Genomic DNA, 18,589 nt, shown 5'->3' with positions numbered 1-18,589 from the left:
TGAAGGCTCTATTGAATGCAAAGTTCAAAATTAAAGACCTAGGCCAACTCAAGTATTTTCTGGGCTTAGAAATTGCAAGATCTCAACAGGGCATTAATTTGTCACAAAGGAAGTATGATTTAGAGTTATTAGAAGATGCAGGATTGTTGGGATGTCAACCTGTTTCTAGTCCCATACAGCCAGGCACAAAATTCTCCAAGACAGAAGGAAAACCCTATTCAGATGTGCAAGCCTATAGAAGACTTCTTGGCAGGTTATTATATCTAACCAACACAAGACCAAATTTATGTTTTGCTGTTAGTACTCTCAGTCAATTTCTTTCCAATCCTTTGGAAGATCACTATGCAGCAGCAATAAGGATCCTGAGATATATCAAGAGAAATCCAGGACAAGGATTACTCTTTCCCTCCAACACAGAACATTCTCTCAAGGCTTTTAGTGATTCTGATTGGGCTGCTTGCCCTGATACTAGAAGGTATGTGACTGGTTTTAATGTGTTCTATGGTGCATCCTTAATCAGCTAGGAATCCAAGAAGCAAGATACTATATCTAGATCATCAACTGAAACAGAATATAGAGCCTTAGCTTCCACAACATGTGAAATTCAATGGCTTTTGTATTTGCTCCATGATTTGAAACAGCCTCTGCCATAACCTGTTCCTCTGTTTTGTGACAATCAATCTGCTATACGAATTGCACAGAATCCAACCATGCATGAGAGGACAAAGCACATTGAAATTGATTGTCATCTCATAAGGGATAAACTTCAAGCTGGTGTAATAAGCTCCTACCTATTTCTACTTCATCACAACTTGCAGACATCCATACTAAAGCTTTGCATCCAGCACAATTTCAATCTTTGTTGTCCAAGCTGAGCATTAAGGATATGTATGTTGCAGCTTGAGGGGGGATATTGGAATTATTTTATTCTCTGTTCATATCTGTGCATTTATGTTCATATATTTTTATACTTATATTCCTTTTTTATATTGCTCTGAACAATTATATATATCAATTGTACTTTTTCCTCATTATTCAATGAGAAATACAATATTTCATTCTTTCTTCTTTTCTAACAACAACAGCTCCCTCCTTGCACCTCCGATCGCGCAACCATGGCCGACCCCCAATCGGAAAGCCACCGCCCCATTTCGCACGAATCACGTTTTCTCCCTCGCGCCTCAAACCTGCAGGGAATCAAAGGACGCTTTCGACGAGTTTTTCTCCTTCTTCCGCCACCACAGCTACTTCTGCCGCCACCGCCAAACAAGGAGGGTTCAGGCGTGGAGAGGTCTTCGAGTCCAACCTTCGTCTTGGTTGGATAAAGGTCGGATCTTTTGACACTGTAATTTGGTCTGGGTGTTGCTCATTAACGAGGGTCTCTCTTGTGTGGAGTTGAACAAAGAAGAAAGAGAAAGAAGATGTTTGGTTTCAGATGTTTCTCACACATCTGAGGTGGAATTAAGATGAAAACACGTCACTCTTTGAATTTAATTAAAATAATAAAAATAATTACAGCTCAGTTAATATTAACGTCGTCTAGTAATAGTTAACGTTTGGGGTAAAATGTGTGTATTTTTACCTAATTGAGACAGTTCAAAACTTGAGGACCAAACTAAGATTTTCACACAAACATGAGGATCAAGGGAGGGATTAAACCTAATTTTTTATGTCAGTTGTCTATGCATTAAATTCAATGGTGTGGATGACCCTTTTTATCTTAGTATTTATTTTTTTAATAATTTGTTCATACTTTGTACGTATTGTCAATATTAATTAAAAGATTTTACAAACTAAAACTCTAAAAGAGAAGATAGTAAGCTTGAAAATCACATAATAGAGATTTGCAAAAAGATTTGTGTTATTATATGTAATCATGCTCATTCATTGGAGATTATATGAGTTTATTAAAAGATTATTGTTTTACCGTACAATTGGACATAAAATAAATACATTCTACATCAATTGAGATTTAACACATCATCAACTCACTCTTTACTAAAATAACAAGGTCCATTTATTTATCTATCTAAAATGATGGAATATTTTTAACTTTACACAATTTTAACATTCTTACATCATATAAAATTATTTGTTTTTGTTCTTACATTGATGTGAAGACCATGTATTCTGTATTGATTAATCTTTGTATTTGGTAGTGGCCTCTCAATCTCAAAGGTACCAGTCTTGAAGGTGGGATTATATGGAAAGATAACATTCAATGCAATCATAAGATAAAAGAAAAAATTTGTTTCACACGCCTATCAAAAAATACATTCATTTTGACACGATATTTAATAATATAATAATATAATTATGATTTTAAATTAAAAAAATAATATAATTTTAATTAAAATATTATTATTTTTGCGTGTTATATGAATGTTTTTGTCGTTTTTTGCGTGTATAAACAATAGTATTTACTATTCATGCTGTATATCTTTATTTATAAAAAATATTTATTTGATACTATCCTTTCTTACTTTTTACTCTCTTCTTTTTTGAAAATATACAAAACTTTACATGTTTATGACTATTTTACCCTTATACTCTGTGTCAAATGAATGTAAAAGTGTGTCATGGTATCATTGTTCTTTATCTATATTGTTCCTATGTTAACCTATACAAATAATCCTTTGAAAGCTATCATGTTTTGCATCACTTCCCAAGCAAAATATTATGCTGATGCATTACTTTTAGTTTCCATAACATATAAGAAGCAAGAAAAATATTCTGAGACACTTAAATTTTTTACATTCATTTTACACTACTCTTACTTACTTTTTTCTCTCTTCTTTCTTGAAAAACTACAAAATTTTCCATTTTTTAGACCATTTTATCCTTGTATTATGTGTGAAATGAATGTAAAAGTGTGTTATGGTATTATTACTCAAGAAGCAATAGATAACGAAGTGAGATCTTTATCCTTGCGTGCAATATAGTTTTGGTATTCCGATGGAAACAAAGACAGCCAATTAATTCATTACTTAAGCAAATCAAAGATTTCTTATACTATTACATCATAAACCCTAAAGATGTGAAGGTGCTAAGATGAGCAGGAATTGTGATTAACGCATTAGGGAGTGACCAAGATGTGCTGAATCTCTTCAGTACCTGATATTAGTGGTTTTGGGATGTTGATATATTATATATGGAGAGTTATTATTTTATAAATGTTTGACTTTATAAATGTATTTTTATTCAAATACATTGAATGAGCACTTATTATTTTATAATAATAGCCTTATACAATTATTGCATATAGGTAAGAAAAACAAGATTTGGAGACAACTTGGTCTTTGACAAGATTGCTATCATAACTTATCTCAAGACAACTTGGCCTTATACAATTCTCAACAGAAGAATCATTTGAAGAATCCGAAAAATATGAAAACATTTTTATAATGTTTGAGCAGTTTTAGGAAGAAGCCCTTTTTCTCTGCATGCTTCAATTGCTTCAGTGTACATATCTTCCACGCTGTATTTGAATTCGAATCCCAAATCTGTGAGTTTCTTCGAAGATAATCTTACCACCTCCAATTCATCTCCATTCTTCTCAAACCTAAATGTCCCATGGAGTCAGAGAGATAATAATATTAGACATACACTTTGGTTAATTCTTTATTCAAACACATGATGTGCATGTAAACCTAACCTGATTAGAAAAATATGATATTTAAATTTGGTGAGAGACTTACTCAGTGGGAACATTGTATTCTGGGTATTTATTGTTAATTATTTTTGCAATCTCATGAATAGTAACGTCACGTGCATTGCATATGTATCTTCCTTCTGCTTTTGGCTCTTCGAATAGAAATATGTGAGCAAGACAAATATCTTGTATGTGCACCAGTTTACCCTGTCTTATGATCCCATAATGCTCCTCTCTCTCTTCATATATGTCAAATTTTCTTCAATCAGATCTCACAACAACATATCATAATTCCGTCAAGATAAACTTGGATTAAATATATTTTATTTTTCAAATGAGACAGAGAGAGTAAAATTTATACAATGGAATTTTTTTATAAAATGGTACTTTTAATCAAAGAAATGAACTGTTTTTCATCTACCCATTATTAAAAACACACATTTTAAGAGAAAATAAGTCAACTTCCTCTCATCTAATCATTTTCATATCTAATAACTTTATTCATTTTCGTATTAACTATCTTATAAGTAGTGCTATCAAAACAGATCATCCCGTCTGACCTAGTAGGATCCATCACGGGTTGATCATTTAGTAAGTTATTCAATCCGGTTCATTTATTAACGAGCCATAAAAGTTTGAACCCAATCCAACCTACCACAGATTGGTGGGTTTCACTTAATTACAATTTTTTTAAATAAAAAAATTACAAACTTTCTATAATTCAAATCTAAACAAATATTCACTCTCAAATTTCACTCCTAACATGAGGAGTTTAATTAATTTTGAAAATAGGAAACTTAAATAATTTTTTCAAGCAAAAAAGATAATAAATATTTTTTAATAAATTAAAATTAAATTTTAATACAATAAAATTAGGAAGATGAGATGGTGGGCCAACCCAACTCACCACGGGTTCAACTCGGATGAGCCGAGTTTAAATGAGCCGGATTGAGATCTGACCCCCATAAAAAAATATTTTTTTTTTTTAAACTCAACCTAGTCCAAACCCGTGGTAGACCAGATTAACTGACGGATTGTGATCCATTTTGACAGCTCTACTTATAATTAAAGGAAAAGCTGATAAAAATGAAAATATATAATTAATTCTTCAATAAATTTCAGTAAATTTACTTAGGATAGGAGAAAGTGCTGTGATTATGCTAGACGGCATCGATGGAGGCAGAAAGGGGCCAACAACAAGAGTCGGAAGGATAGTGATGAAGTCCATTCCATTCTCTTTCGCAAATTTCCATGCTTCTTGCTCTGCCAGAGTTTTAGAAACGAAATACATCTACATTCAAACCAAGTTAATCAAAACATTATTTTTTATACCACATAAAGAAAAAAAAAATCATTGCTAATTGCATTGAAGAGATTAATGGTTTAATTATATTTTATGTATATATATTGATTTGTATCTTTGTTTAATATGAAAATTGGATGATGAAAGAGAAAAAGTACTAACCCAACCGGGCATCTTTTCTCTTCTGCATAACTCAACATCAGTCCAACAGCTCTCATCATACAAAGCCTTTGGCTGATCAGTAATGTGTGTGGTTATGGCCGAGGATGTGTAAACTAGCCTTCTCACAGTTTTTGCCTTCAAGCATGCTTTCATGATATCTATCACTCCCCTTATTGCAGGCTTTATCACTTCATTCTGCATTTCCATAACCACATTATAATTATCATCCACTCTTCCTCCATAAATTCATTTTATATCATAACAAGTTATTCTAAATTTATCATTAATCATGTACAAATGAAGTGTAAAGTTACATCTATCAAAATCAGTCTANATCAGTATATTTTAAAAGCTGAGCTAAATCCAACACAATAAAAACTCATTAGAGAATAAGTTTATAGAATGGATGAGTGGACCTCAGGATCTTTGGACTCAAAGTCAATGGGTGTGGCCACATGGAAAACTCCAATGCAGCCTTTAATGGCTTCATCAAAGCTTCCCTCTTCTGCAAGGTTAGCCTTCCACAGTGACAGCTTGCTCTCTGCACCTGGTATTTCCAGCAAGGGCTTCACCTTCTTCATGTTATCTTCACGGTGCACATGCATAATAATAGAGTTAGAGGTGTCAAACATCACTCACTAACTTTTGGATACCCAGATAAAACTTTAGAAACTTGAGACTAGAATGAAATCAGAAATTCAAAAGGGTAAAGAAAAAGAGGTATTTTAGGCTGTGATATTGATATTGGAAGATGAAAAAGATGAATTTAGAGAGTGATGGATGAAAAGGAACCTGGGTCAACAACGGTGGCTCGAACCGTATAGCCACGCTGGATGAGTCTCATGACAAGCCATGATCCGATGAAACCAGAGGCCCCCGTGACGCAAACGGTTAAGGATTCTGAATCCATTGTTCCGGCTTCTCAAAAACTATAGAATGAAACCTTCCCTCTGTGTTGGTAATGAATTGGAACATGTTGGGGAGTACGAACGTTTTATAGAAGTTGTGTCTTTCACAAACATTTTCACCTAACTAGGCTTTCACCTAATTATGAATAAAATATTATAATGAAAGGTCAAAAGGGTCGTTGGCTGATAAAATTTCAAAAACACGGGGTTGGAAGTATTATTTGATGGAGTTGTTGGAAGTAAGGTTATCTCAAAAACATAATGGAAGTAGATATAAAAGAATGATAGAAAAATAAAATAGATATAAAAGAATGAATTTTTTTCCTATTTGTGTGGTGGCTCTTAAACTGCTCACAACTTTATCAGTGGGCAGTATCACGACAATGACTTCACGGCAGTATTTTGGGTTTTCGGAAAGGATGACGATATTGACATCTTCTTTCCGTATATGGTTTTGTTATTTGTTCTTTCATTCTGTATTGTTGTTCGGGATAATTTTATTCTATCGTGATTTTGTATTTTAGGATTTGTTCACTAGTGTAAAAATGTTGTTTAACGTCACTCAATAGACTTCGGTTTGTTGGTAACCCGACGTCTATGAGTGGACGGTAGCATTATCGTAAATAGCTTGGTAAACTAGACGTTGGTATTATGTGAAGGTGACGTCTTTTACGCTATAGAAGTCCATATTGGCGCAAACCGGCATCTAATGATCAGGGGTAGGTGAGAAGACAGTCTGTTGACGTCGGTGTTCACGGGGAGCCGACGTCTATGGGGCTGCAATTAATGCTCTTTACCTAATTCCCAGACGTTTCGACGTCGTGTGGTCAAAAGGCAACGACTACGGCCTGAATGGAAGGCGGGAAGAAAAAAAATCTTCAATTTAAACGTTGGCGTTCAGTGGAAGCGACGTCTATGTGCCTGTAATTAATTAGGTTCACCAAACTCGAGGGACATAGACGTCGGGTAGAAGGGGCACCGACATCTATGTGCCTGCAAGTAATTATGTTCATCATTATGTCTGGCGCCCTATGACAATAGTCGTCAAACATCCGTGACAGGAAATCAAACGTCAATCGTTTCAGCTTTTCTAGAAGTCGGCTCCCCTAGACACCGACGTCTAATGGTATTCAAAAGGTCAGATGAAACGTTAACTTGGACGTCATATTAGTGAGATAACCGACGTCTATGTCGACATAGACGTCGGTGTCTGGAGCAACCGACGCCCAAGTTCATTTTAAATACAATCGCAAACTCTTCACGGCATTCAGTTTCTAATATCGTTTTCCTCTTCTCCATTTTCTCTTGTGGCCTCTTCCTTTTCTCGCATGCGACACCTCTTCTTTTTCTCTCTGCCTCTTCTTATTTTTCTCTCTTGCGGCATCCCAGGTGCGTGGTTTTTTTTTATGCTTACCATTTAAACTTTGTTTAGTCTTTCATCGATTATCTTTTAGTTCAACTGATTAAAATTTGTTTTCTTTGTGTTGTGTTTTAGTGCAATTTTGTTCCTTTCTTGGGGTAACGTAGTAATACATTCTCCCTCTGCTAATTGCCTCCCAGAAAAAAACGGCATCTATTGAATTTCTTTTGATCATTTCAACCCAAAAACAATCATGGGTCGTTGCCTAGTTATCGTTTCACCGTGATTTTTCGTTCTTGCGGATGAAAATGGAACTAAGGAAGAACCCAGGTTCGGTTTTGGGTTGAAAAGATCCATAAGAAATTCAAGAGATGCAAGCTTTTTTTTTGGGGAGAAACTAGCAAAAGGAGATTGTGCTACTAAGCTATCCAAAGACGGGAACAAAACTGCACTAAAACACAACCACTATATTAGACGTCGGTTAATGTACACACCTACGTCTATAGTACCTCTTAGACATCAGTCAGTGTCATTTTCGACGTCTATAATACCTCTTAGACGTCGGTTATTGCTAAGACCGACGTCTATATGATGTCTTTAGACGTCCATTTTCCCCCTTCACCGACGTTTAGTGACATTGGACCTGTCAGTGACTGGCGTCGAGATAGACGTCGGTTATACTATTTTTTCGACGTCGCATGGACGTCACCGGTAATGACGTCGGTTCAATTGTAGACGTTAAAAGCCCAAAAAAACCGACGTTAATTAGCGTTTTTGCACTAGTGGTTGTTGGGTGCCAAGTTTAGTTCTTTTTTATCTAGTTTTTTTTTTTTTACTTTGTTTATTTTTACAACAATGGAATCCATTTTACAATAAGGTGAAATCAAGGTAAGTAAACGTGTAATACTGAAAATTCATTATTTTCTTTAAATAATATTTATTAATTGTTGATTTTTTATAAATTTTGATAGTTTTGTTTACTACCATGGTGTGACATGAAAGTTACAATGAAGTTAAATGGTCACCTAGTGGGTTGAGCATAATGAATCATTCCTTATCAACTTGATGTTTAAATGGTCACTGTTGGGGGATGCCACACACATACATCTCCACACATGGTAAGATATTGTCTGCTTTGGGCCAAGTGCTCAGGGGTTTGTTTTTGGTACCACTCCAAAAGGCCTCTTACCAATGGAGGTATCTATGTGTATATAAACCCTTGACCAACCCTTCTCTTACTCAATGTGGGACTTTGTTTGCACTCCAACATCCTCCCTCAAACAAAGGACTATGGTCTCATTCCTCCCTCGCTTCACCTCTCATGATTCATCTGTCCGCCACTGGCCTCCTGCCTGGCTCACTTGATCATGGGAGGGCATACTCGTCTGAGCCCGGTCACCAGACCCGAACCATGGGCTTTGATACCACTGTTGGGGGGAGGTTTGCCACACATAGATCTCCACACATGGTAAGATATTGTCCGCTTTGGGCCAAGCCCTTACAGGTTTGCTTTTGGTACCACTCCAAAAGGCCTCTTACCAATTGAGGTATCTATGTGTATATAAACCCTTGACCAACCCTTCTTTTACTCAATGTGGGACTTTGTTTACACTCCAACAATCACCTAGTGGGTTGAGCATAATGAATCATTCCTTATCAACTTGATGTTTAAATGTGTTTAGGATTGGATGTGGGTGGTTTGAAGGTAAAATTTGATAAGAATGTTTGTGATCTTGCTGGTGAACAATTTAATTCACACTTAATAACACTAAGAGACATTGTAAATAGGATAAAATTAATAATAGGAAATAATGAGAATTATGTAGATTGTGTATGTTGTTTGTATATTTTTGTTTGTTTTATTGTATTTTATTTTTCCAGAAAATATAAGGTAGTTAGTAACATGTCATGTACAATATTAGAAGATATAGATGGTTGTGTGATTATGATTGAGCAAGTGTTGTCCATACTTTTTTTGGTAAAGAGTTTAAATAAGGGATCTAATCATACGGAACGTCAAATTTTGGACTCCTTTGGCATTAATGACAATGTTGTAGTGTTGTAGGTAAGAATATTAATTGTAAAATAGTTGTTTTTGATGTTGGTTTATATTGTTTTTGTAGCTTTGGGTTGTTGCACGTTTGTGTTTAATGATTCCCTATCATGATGTTGTGTTCCCTAGAATCCTAAGTTGGCCTTCAGTGAAGTTGAAGTCAAAGAAAATAAAGTTGTTGTTCAAGAAAAATTATGCAAGTTACTTGATATCTTTGGATGCATTAACTTGATATGTTTTAGATCATGTGGTTATTGAAAGAACTAAATGTTTTTAATGTTAATATATATGTTGGGAGTGGTTCCTTCTCTTGGAGGATTGTGGGAACCTATCCTTCATTTGGATGAAGAGACAATGTCGCAAGAAGGTACAGATGAGGTTGGGTTGAGTTAGGAAGAATTGTTGATGAAGAAAGTAAAAGACAACCAAAGGAGAATTGTAGAAATGAATATCCAGTTAAGGGTTTGACTGAGAAATGAATATCCATTTGGTGCTGTGATTCCAAAATGATAAGAGACTCATTTTTTTCATCATGGTTAGTCATCTTATTACCTATGACTATTTTGTTTAATGTTGTTTGTTAAGCTTCAAAACCAGAGATGTTTTAGACGATCCAGTCTCTTCTTTAGACGATCTTGTCTCAACAATCTCAAAGATTAGTTTTTATTAGACGATCTTGTCTCAACAATCTTAAAGTTTCTTCTCTAGATTATCTTGTCTCAACACTTAAGACCTTCTACCATTCTCTCCCCCACCTCATTCCTCTCTATATGAAATGAATGATTGGTAATATATTAGGGTACCTATTTTCTGAACTCCCATATACCAAAGCATACACTAAACATCACCACTACACATGATTTTTCCTTGAAATTCTTTCAACAATCATACCTCATATTCATAAAAAAAAATCATCATTTCTACACATACAATTATTATACTCACAAGCATAATAAAAAATTATTTATATATATATATATATATATATATATATATATATATATATATATATATATCATTACAAAATAGTCAACAATAAGAAAAAAAAATAAACATACAAATTGGCACTCAAATCCCTTCTTTTTTGTCTCTTGGTAATACCGAGAACTTCTGACCTTCGGTATTACTGAGGGCTTTTGGTCATCGATAATATCGAAGGCCAAAAAGTTGTCGATAATATTTTCGACATGTCGACTGTCGATAAGTACACTTTACCGATGACCGTTTGTCATTACCGAAAAATATTGACCGTGGATAAATCTCTTCTTTTTTCTAGACTCAATGCCAAACCTTTGCAAAATTGTGGCAATAAAATTGATTAAGTGAACACAAGTTTCAGCTTCATTTTTCACTAGATAAATCCAAATATATCTATCTCCTCTGAAGAATAAGAACAATGGCCCAAAAATAAATATGAATTAAATCAAAAAGATTGATCAACATGAGAAGAACTATTAGAAAATGGAAATCTCTTTTGCTTAGCCAGATGGCAAACACTACAATACAACTATTAAAAACATTTATAATGGATGCTTGATTCGTAACAGACAACCTATTGACAGAGTTATTTTTATCGAAAAACCTGTGTCCGGATAGGTAACCATGCTTTTATAACAAACGTCAGCAGTATGATGATTTCTACCGTAGTATGCAAACTTTCCTAGTATTAAAATTCCTTAAATTCTTCTTGTCAAAATTGAGGGGATACCAATTTTTCAACTCTGAAATTATCTAATTCATCTCAAATGGTTCTCAGTTTCCAAAAGAATTCTGTTACAATGAGATATCCATCTACAGCTCTGAAATTCTTAAAAGATTCCCCAGAGCAATACTCAAACTCTCATCTCACTCAATTCATTATTATTCTAAAACTCATTCCTTTATTCTTAATTTAGAAACACCTGTTACAAAATTTAGAAACTCAATTCTTATTATTTTTTACCATCAACCCGAAAATACTAGATACAATCTAGGTTAAACCTTTTCTTAATATAAAATATAGCCAGGAAAATCATTCTAAATTACTTTCCTTTAATAAAATAAATGGTTTAAAACTTGAAAATAGTGTGTTACAAATATTTAATGTCTTTTTAGGTAGAAACAACAAGATACTATACTAGTTATAGACTAGTCGTTTTGTGGATGTAGATATATTGTGAACAGTTATTTTATAAATTTTTTACGTTATATAATGACATTCAATAATAGCCTTATAATTACATAAAGGTAAGAAAAAAAAAATTCTTACGTGAGGAATTACCAAGATATGAGAAGATTACTCATAACTTATCTGAACTGACTACCAATTCACAACAGAAGAATCCGAAAAATATGAAAACCTATTTATTTATTTGTTTCTTATGCACCATGCCATTCACTGGTGTTTCAGCAGTTTTAGGAAGAAGCCCTTCTTCTTTACATGCATCAATTGCTTCAGTATACATATCCTCTAAGCTGTATTTGAATTCGAATCCCAAGTCTCTGATTTTCTTAGAAGATAATCTCACCGGCTCCAATTCATCTGGAATATTCTCAAACCTAAAAAATCCATGTATGCAATTAGCCACTCCATATTTTTAACATAGAAATAAATTAAACATATCATTTACATGTAAATATTGGTATTTCAATCTCATGTCCATGGAATAACATTGTTGATGTTAATCATTAGGAAGATGATATTTTAACAACTCTTTTTTAACAACTTTTTGACAACAAGATACGTGTCATCATTTTATTGGTCTGTTTGAATTTATGTTTAAGAAAATATTTAAAATAGACCAATCATAGATTGTCATGCATTGTCAAAAAATTATCAAAGAAGAGTTGTTAAAAAGACTTTTTCCTAATCATTATAACATTGTCTGTTTTGAAATTTTGTCAGTATCTTTTAAAAAAATAACACTTTCACACGTATAAATATCTTGAGATATTAGGAGAGAATATGATATGTAAATTTGGTGAGAGACTCACTTGGTGGGAACCTTGTACTCTGGGTATTTTTTGTTAATTAATTTAGCAATGTCATGAATAGTAACGTCACATGCATTGCATATGTATCTTCCTTNTGCTTTTGGCTCTTCAAATAGAAATATGTGAGCAAGACAAATATCTTCTACGTGCACGAATTGAGCTTGTCTTATGATCGAATAATGCTCCTCTTTTCCTGCAAATGATAAATTATTCAATTATTCTCACAACAATATAGATAATACCATCAAGATAATCTTAGATTTATATTATATATATATATATATATATATATATATATATATATATATATATATATATATATATTATAAGTAAGAAAAAAACTGATAAAAAAATAAAATATATAATTAATTCTTGAATAAATTTGAGTAAATTTACTTAGGATAGGAGAAAGTGCTGTGACTATGCTAGATGGCATCGATGGGAGCAGAAAGGGACCAACAACAAGAGTTGGAAGAATAGTGATGAAGTCCATTCCNTTCTCTTTCGCAAATTTCCATGCTTCTTGCTCTGCCAGAGTTTTAGAAACGAAATACATCTACATTCAAACCAAGTTAAACAAAACATTATTTTTTTATACCACATAAAAAAAAAAAAAAAAAACTACCACATAAAAAAAAAAAAAAAAATCATTGCTAATTGTATTGAAGAGATTAATGGTTTAATTATATTTTATGCATATGAAAAGTGGATAATGAAAGAGAAAAAGTACTAACCCAGCCAGTCATCTTTACTCTTCTGCATAACTCAACATCACTCCAACAAGTCTCATCATACAAAGGCTTTTGGTGAAGAGTAATGTGTGTGGTTATGGCTGAGGATGTGAATACTAGCCTTCTCACAGTTTTTGCTTTCAAGCATGCTTTCATGATATCTATCACTCCCCTTATTGCAGGCTTTATCACTTCATTCTGCATTTCCAAAACCACATCATAATTATCATTCACTCTTCGTCTATAAATTCATTTTAGATCATAACAAGTTATTCTAAATTTATCATTAATGATATACAAATGAAGTGTAAAGTTACATCTGTCAAAATATATCAGTATATTTTAAAAGCTGAGCTAAATCCAACAAAAAAAACTCATTAGAGAATAAGTTTATAGAATGGATGAGTGAACCTCAGGATCTTTGGACTCAAAGTCAATGGGTGTGGCCAAGTGGAAAACTCCAATGCAGCCTTTAATGGCTTCATCAAAGCTTCCCTCTTCTGCAAGGTTAGCCTTCCACAGTGACAGCTTGCTCTTTGCACCTGGTATTTCCAGCAAGTGCTTCACCTCCTTCATGTTATCTGTATAAATAGAGTTATGAAAATTTATTTCAGTTTAAAAATGAAAAACTTATTTTATCTTTTTCTTTAAAATTGTGTGTAGAAAGACTTTTCAAAACAAAATCTAAGCCATATAATCTCATGCATGTACTTGTTTTCACTTCTAACATACAATCAATTCACTCTTGTAACAAAACTTAAGAATAAACTTCTTTTATGAATTAAAATAGACTAAAATATATATAACTTTTCTCTTTGAAATATTTATGAATTTTGTGTTTAGTTTTATTAACTTTTTAATATATAGTCTTTAAAATATTTATAAATTTTTTGTTTGGTTCCTGAAAAAATTTACGTGATATCTGTAATAATTTAAAATTTTTCTTTTGATTTCTATAATTTTATCATAATATGTAATGTCAATTTGCATAATGCAATGACAATAAGTAAATACAAAATAAACAAAAGTACAGAAAGAAAGAGTTAAGAAGAAAAAAAATTATTGTACGTCAAATGAAAATGATATATTTTTAAGGATAAAAAAACATCTTTAAGCCACTCAAGTAATTTTCTAAGTCAAAAACTACTTTAGAAAGCAACAAAGTTTTTATAAATAAGTTTATTCAAAAACTAATTTCAATTTCCAGAAAAATTATTTCATTTTTTTTTTAATTTTCTTCTCTTATAAAATATTTTAAGAGTCTAGCTTCAATAAGATCTGTTGTTCTCTGTATACTTTCTTATTTCAATATGGTCCCAACAACTTTTAAAAGCTTTTCTTTAATAATATAAAGTGTATCTATAGATCAGAGTAACTTTTCTGTCAACTTCTAACAGCAACAAGAACTTTAGTTGACAAACATCACTCACAATTTGTCACAAGAACTACCTTTTAGATACCCAGATAAAACTGTACAAACTTGAGACTAGAATGAAACCAGAAATTCAAAAGGGTAAACAAAAAGAGCTATTTTGGCCTGTGATATTGATGTTGGAAGATGAAAAAGATGAATTCAGAGAGTGAGATGATGGATGAAAACGAACCTGGGTCAAGAACAGTTGCTCGAACCGTATAGCCACGCTGGATGAGTCTCATTACAAGCCATGATCCGATGAAACCAGAAGCCCCCGTAACGCAAACGGTTAAGGATTCTGAACCCATTGTTCCAAAAACTATAACGAAACCTTCCCTCTGTAAATGTTGGTGATGAATTCAGAGAACAATGGAAAACATGTTGGGGTGTGGGAACGTTTTATAGAAGCTGTGTTTTTGACAGACATGGAAATGATACTGAGTTTTTACCTAACTGGAATAAACTATTCAGATCACGTGGAGATATGATCGAATAAAAATATGTCGTTTGTTCTTGTAAATTTCGAAAATCTAAGGTTGGTACAAGTATGTTTTTTGATGGAGTTGTTGGAATTAACGTTATCATCAAAAGCATACGAACGTGGATGCCGAAAATGTCAAATCAAGTTCATTAGTTGTGCTGATATTTTACTTTCATAGAGACGGCATTGTGCTTTGTTTTAAAAGGAAAACGCACTAAGTTTTGAATAGACTTTTAGGCCTGCTTGCAACCAACATTTTTCATGATATTTGCTGAATTAAAATGAAAGGTTTATTAAAAAAATTATATTATTCTCAAAATTTTAATTCAGTTTTTAGTTTCTGATAAATTTGAAAACCCTCCATTAAACCTCTAATAAATTATTATATGAGCTTTAAAAAATTTAAAATTTTTCAATTGAGTCCATACTCTTAGAATCTTTTTGTAAAACAAATGTGGTAAAGTTGGAAGAAAACTAGGAAAAAAGTCCAACTCTCTTACTAAATTATGTTAGCTTAATTATAAAGGTAGAAGAAGCATTGAAAAAATTTGTGAGTTCAACTTCCAAATTAACACAATGCTTAAATGTTTATATAACGTACATTGATTAGAAATAAGATAAATTTATAATATGTAAATGAATACAAATTTTATTTTATAAACTGATGTTATAAGATTGAATTAGATTTAAAGATGAATTATTAATCATTAGAGTTAATTTTTGCATAATTTTGTAATTAAAATGATAATCTTTTATTGTCTCGCTTCAATAAATAATTTGGATAAATGTTTGAGATTTGCAATTGTATTATTTTAATACAATGTAAACGTGAAAGCATGTGGAAAAACATTAACTAGAAACACATTTAAAAATAAAAATAAAAAGTCAACCCTCTTCCCCTTTAAAGCTTCAGCCACAAAAACGAATTACTTTCAGAAAAAGATTAAAGAAAAATAAAGATTGTAACCTAACAACTAACAATTATTTGTTCTGATACATAATTGACTATATTTAACCCGCATAAAATAAATATTTAGTAAAACAAGCACAATTTAAAGTGTTAAACAAGTGGAGTTTAATTATAATTTATGTTTAGAGTCATATTATAATCTCCCACAACTAAGAATATTTTAACGTGTCGAATTCAACAAACCCAATTGACTATGTTTAACAAGTAGGATTTAAGTAAACAAAACACAATTGAATATATTAAACAAGTTGAATTTAAAAAATAAAGTAAAATCTATGTTTATATATAATGCTTATATGCTGGCATCGAACTTAGAAAAAAAATATTATCATAACTAACGTGAAAGGCAGAAAGCCAAATCAAAGGTTGTTAGCTGTGTGAGCGAAGATGAACTCCAACAAACGGGCAAGTTCATTGTATTTTACAGCATTTTCATTTAGAAATTCAACGGAGTTAAATCACTTTTTTATAAGTTAAATCTAGTTAATGAATAAGTCAAAAATGTAATTTTGGATTATTAAGAAATATTCTCTCCAAAATAACTTATTCATAAATTATAGTTGGATACGTTGAAATTCCCACATCGACTAGAGATAAACTTTATCTCAGAAATTGGTTTTGTATGATTGAATTAGGCTTAAAATCGGTTCTTAATACGATAAGTTTTTACTTGTGTTAACAAAAATTGAAGAAGATCCTTAAATGAAATACACTCGTTTTACAATCCATTTTAATAATATAATAATAGATAACATTTTAAATTATAAATAAATAAATATAATTAAAATAATATTATTTTAAGTTGTCATATATTTTTTTATAACTATCTAAACATCATCACCACCTTTTTTTTTAATATGCGAAACTTTAGTACATACTTTAACAAGAGCACTAAATGTGGTGCCATTATTGGCCATATCAGACAAATGTATATTGCTCAACCTCATTTTTATTTTATTTTTTATCAGCATCAACATTTTATTTTATGATTCCTTTTGCATGTAAGTACTCATAAATTGACTATTTTGTTTTTTTTTTTGTGAATGGAGTAGGTAAGTAGGTCGAATACCTCTTCATCGAGTTGAGATCTAGCAAATTTTCTTATATTTTGTTCAACAAAATGATTACAAAATAGTGAATTATTATTTAATCTTTCTTGTATATAGAAATTACTTATACGTTTTAATTAATATTCCTATTTATAATATTTTCATTTGAATAGAAAAAATAATTTTATTTTTATTGAAAGTTGTAGTTACGCGTCATCACTAATATCTAAAAAACATTATTGTTGTGTTGTGTTATTTAAAGCAACCACGTGAGTTAACGTAAGTAATATGATAAACTCAAAAGACAACAAATATTAACCAAGTTGTTGGACAATTTGTTAATATGTTAAATGATAGAATTATTTGGTATTCTAGTTTAGTCCTTAACACAAGTTTGAGACGAAATTTTCATAGATGACAAAACTTTTATGATGGATCACGTTGATTAACAAAAATAAAAAGTATAAAGTTTATAATAGAAATATATATACACATTTATATTCCTAGATATCTATATATATTATTACTATAAAACAACCATTTACATCACAATTTTAATGTTAATTAATGATTAAGATAATTGAATACGTGCATCTTGATTTTTAATAATTATTACATGTGTTTGTTAAAGTAATTTTTTTATTGTTGATTCTTTCCAACTCTTAATGTTTTTTTTATTCTTTATCTTGTGAGTTAAGTTACACGTGGTGGAAGTATAAGAAATTGTTTTTCCAATTCCTAACATTATCTTAATTTATATTTTTAATTATTTTTTTCGACTATCAAAAAATTATTCCGAAAAAAAAAATCCTCCAATTCAATCAAGTCTTTCTAATATTCATACATTATGCATTTAACACTTGTATGTACTCTTCAAAGTCTTTATCTAATATTTTTCACCAAAGTGTCTTTTATGCTAAGTTAAACTTTATTCAATAGTACATGTTTTATATATATTCAAATGGTCAGATATATATACAATAACATAAATGTCATAGACATGATGTTTATATGCCATATTTTTTTAATTATTAAGAAGGGGATCTTTTACAAAATCAATAGAATATAATAACATTTCATATTTAAAAAATTGTTTTATTTAAAATAATGCAAAAAAAAGTCACCTAGTTAGTTGTACAAGTACACGTAAGAGCATACCAATTGAATCAATTAACATGATTTGTTTTATTATACCCAAAAAAAAAAATGTGATTTATGATCCGTGTTATCCCACATCATTACTAACCCATAATGGTAGTTAAACGGTTCATTCTGATTCATTTAAATTTGATTCGATTATAGTATGAAAAAAAAAAGGTCGTCTTATTTAGATTACTTAAGGAGAAATTGATTTTTACTGACCCATCGAGAAGTCGACCTCCCATTCTATCGAGCTGACTAACATGTCAGGTTATCGAGTTAATGTTAACTGATTTTGAGTCGAAATAGTTAAAATAAATTGTTGTTTGAATTATTTTAGATCTTATCGAGTTGATGTTAAACTGATTTTTAGTCGAAATAGTTAAAATAAAT

At 31.5% G+C, this 18,589-nt stretch overlaps 2 protein-coding genes across 2 annotated transcripts; both read right to left on the bottom strand.

Moving 5' to 3' along the window:
* Window positions 1–3,207: 3,207 nt before the first annotated feature.
* Window positions 3,208–6,091, bottom strand: LOC106770772 (dihydroflavonol 4-reductase). Its single transcript, XM_014656570.2, has 6 exons — window positions 5,910–6,091; window positions 5,534–5,703; window positions 5,118–5,312; window positions 4,784–4,943; window positions 3,699–3,891; window positions 3,208–3,562 (listed from the first exon to the last, which is right to left on the bottom strand). Exons 1-6 carry the CDS (start codon window positions 6,025–6,027, stop codon window positions 3,400–3,402), a joined length of 999 nt encoding a protein of 332 aa, XP_014512056.1. The 5' UTR covers window positions 6,028–6,091; the 3' UTR covers window positions 3,208–3,399.
* A 5,538-nt stretch (window positions 6,092–11,629) lies between these two features.
* On the bottom strand, window positions 11,630–15,030 carry LOC106771250 (dihydroflavonol 4-reductase). Its single transcript, XM_014657199.2, has 6 exons — window positions 14,747–15,030; window positions 13,554–13,723; window positions 13,146–13,340; window positions 12,808–12,967; window positions 12,412–12,604; window positions 11,630–11,976 (listed from the first exon to the last, which is right to left on the bottom strand). Exons 1-6 carry the CDS (start codon window positions 14,862–14,864, stop codon window positions 11,778–11,780), a joined length of 1,035 nt encoding a protein of 344 aa, XP_014512685.1. The 5' UTR covers window positions 14,865–15,030; the 3' UTR covers window positions 11,630–11,777.
* Between the last annotated feature and the right edge of the window lie 3,559 nt (window positions 15,031–18,589).

Source organism: Vigna radiata, chromosome 8 (assembly GCF_000741045.1).
Source record: "Vigna radiata var. radiata cultivar VC1973A chromosome 8, Vradiata_ver6, whole genome shotgun sequence".
Lineage (NCBI taxonomy): Eukaryota > Viridiplantae > Streptophyta > Magnoliopsida > Fabales > Fabaceae > Vigna > Vigna radiata.
This window is presented reverse-complemented; position numbering and strand designations above follow the sequence as displayed.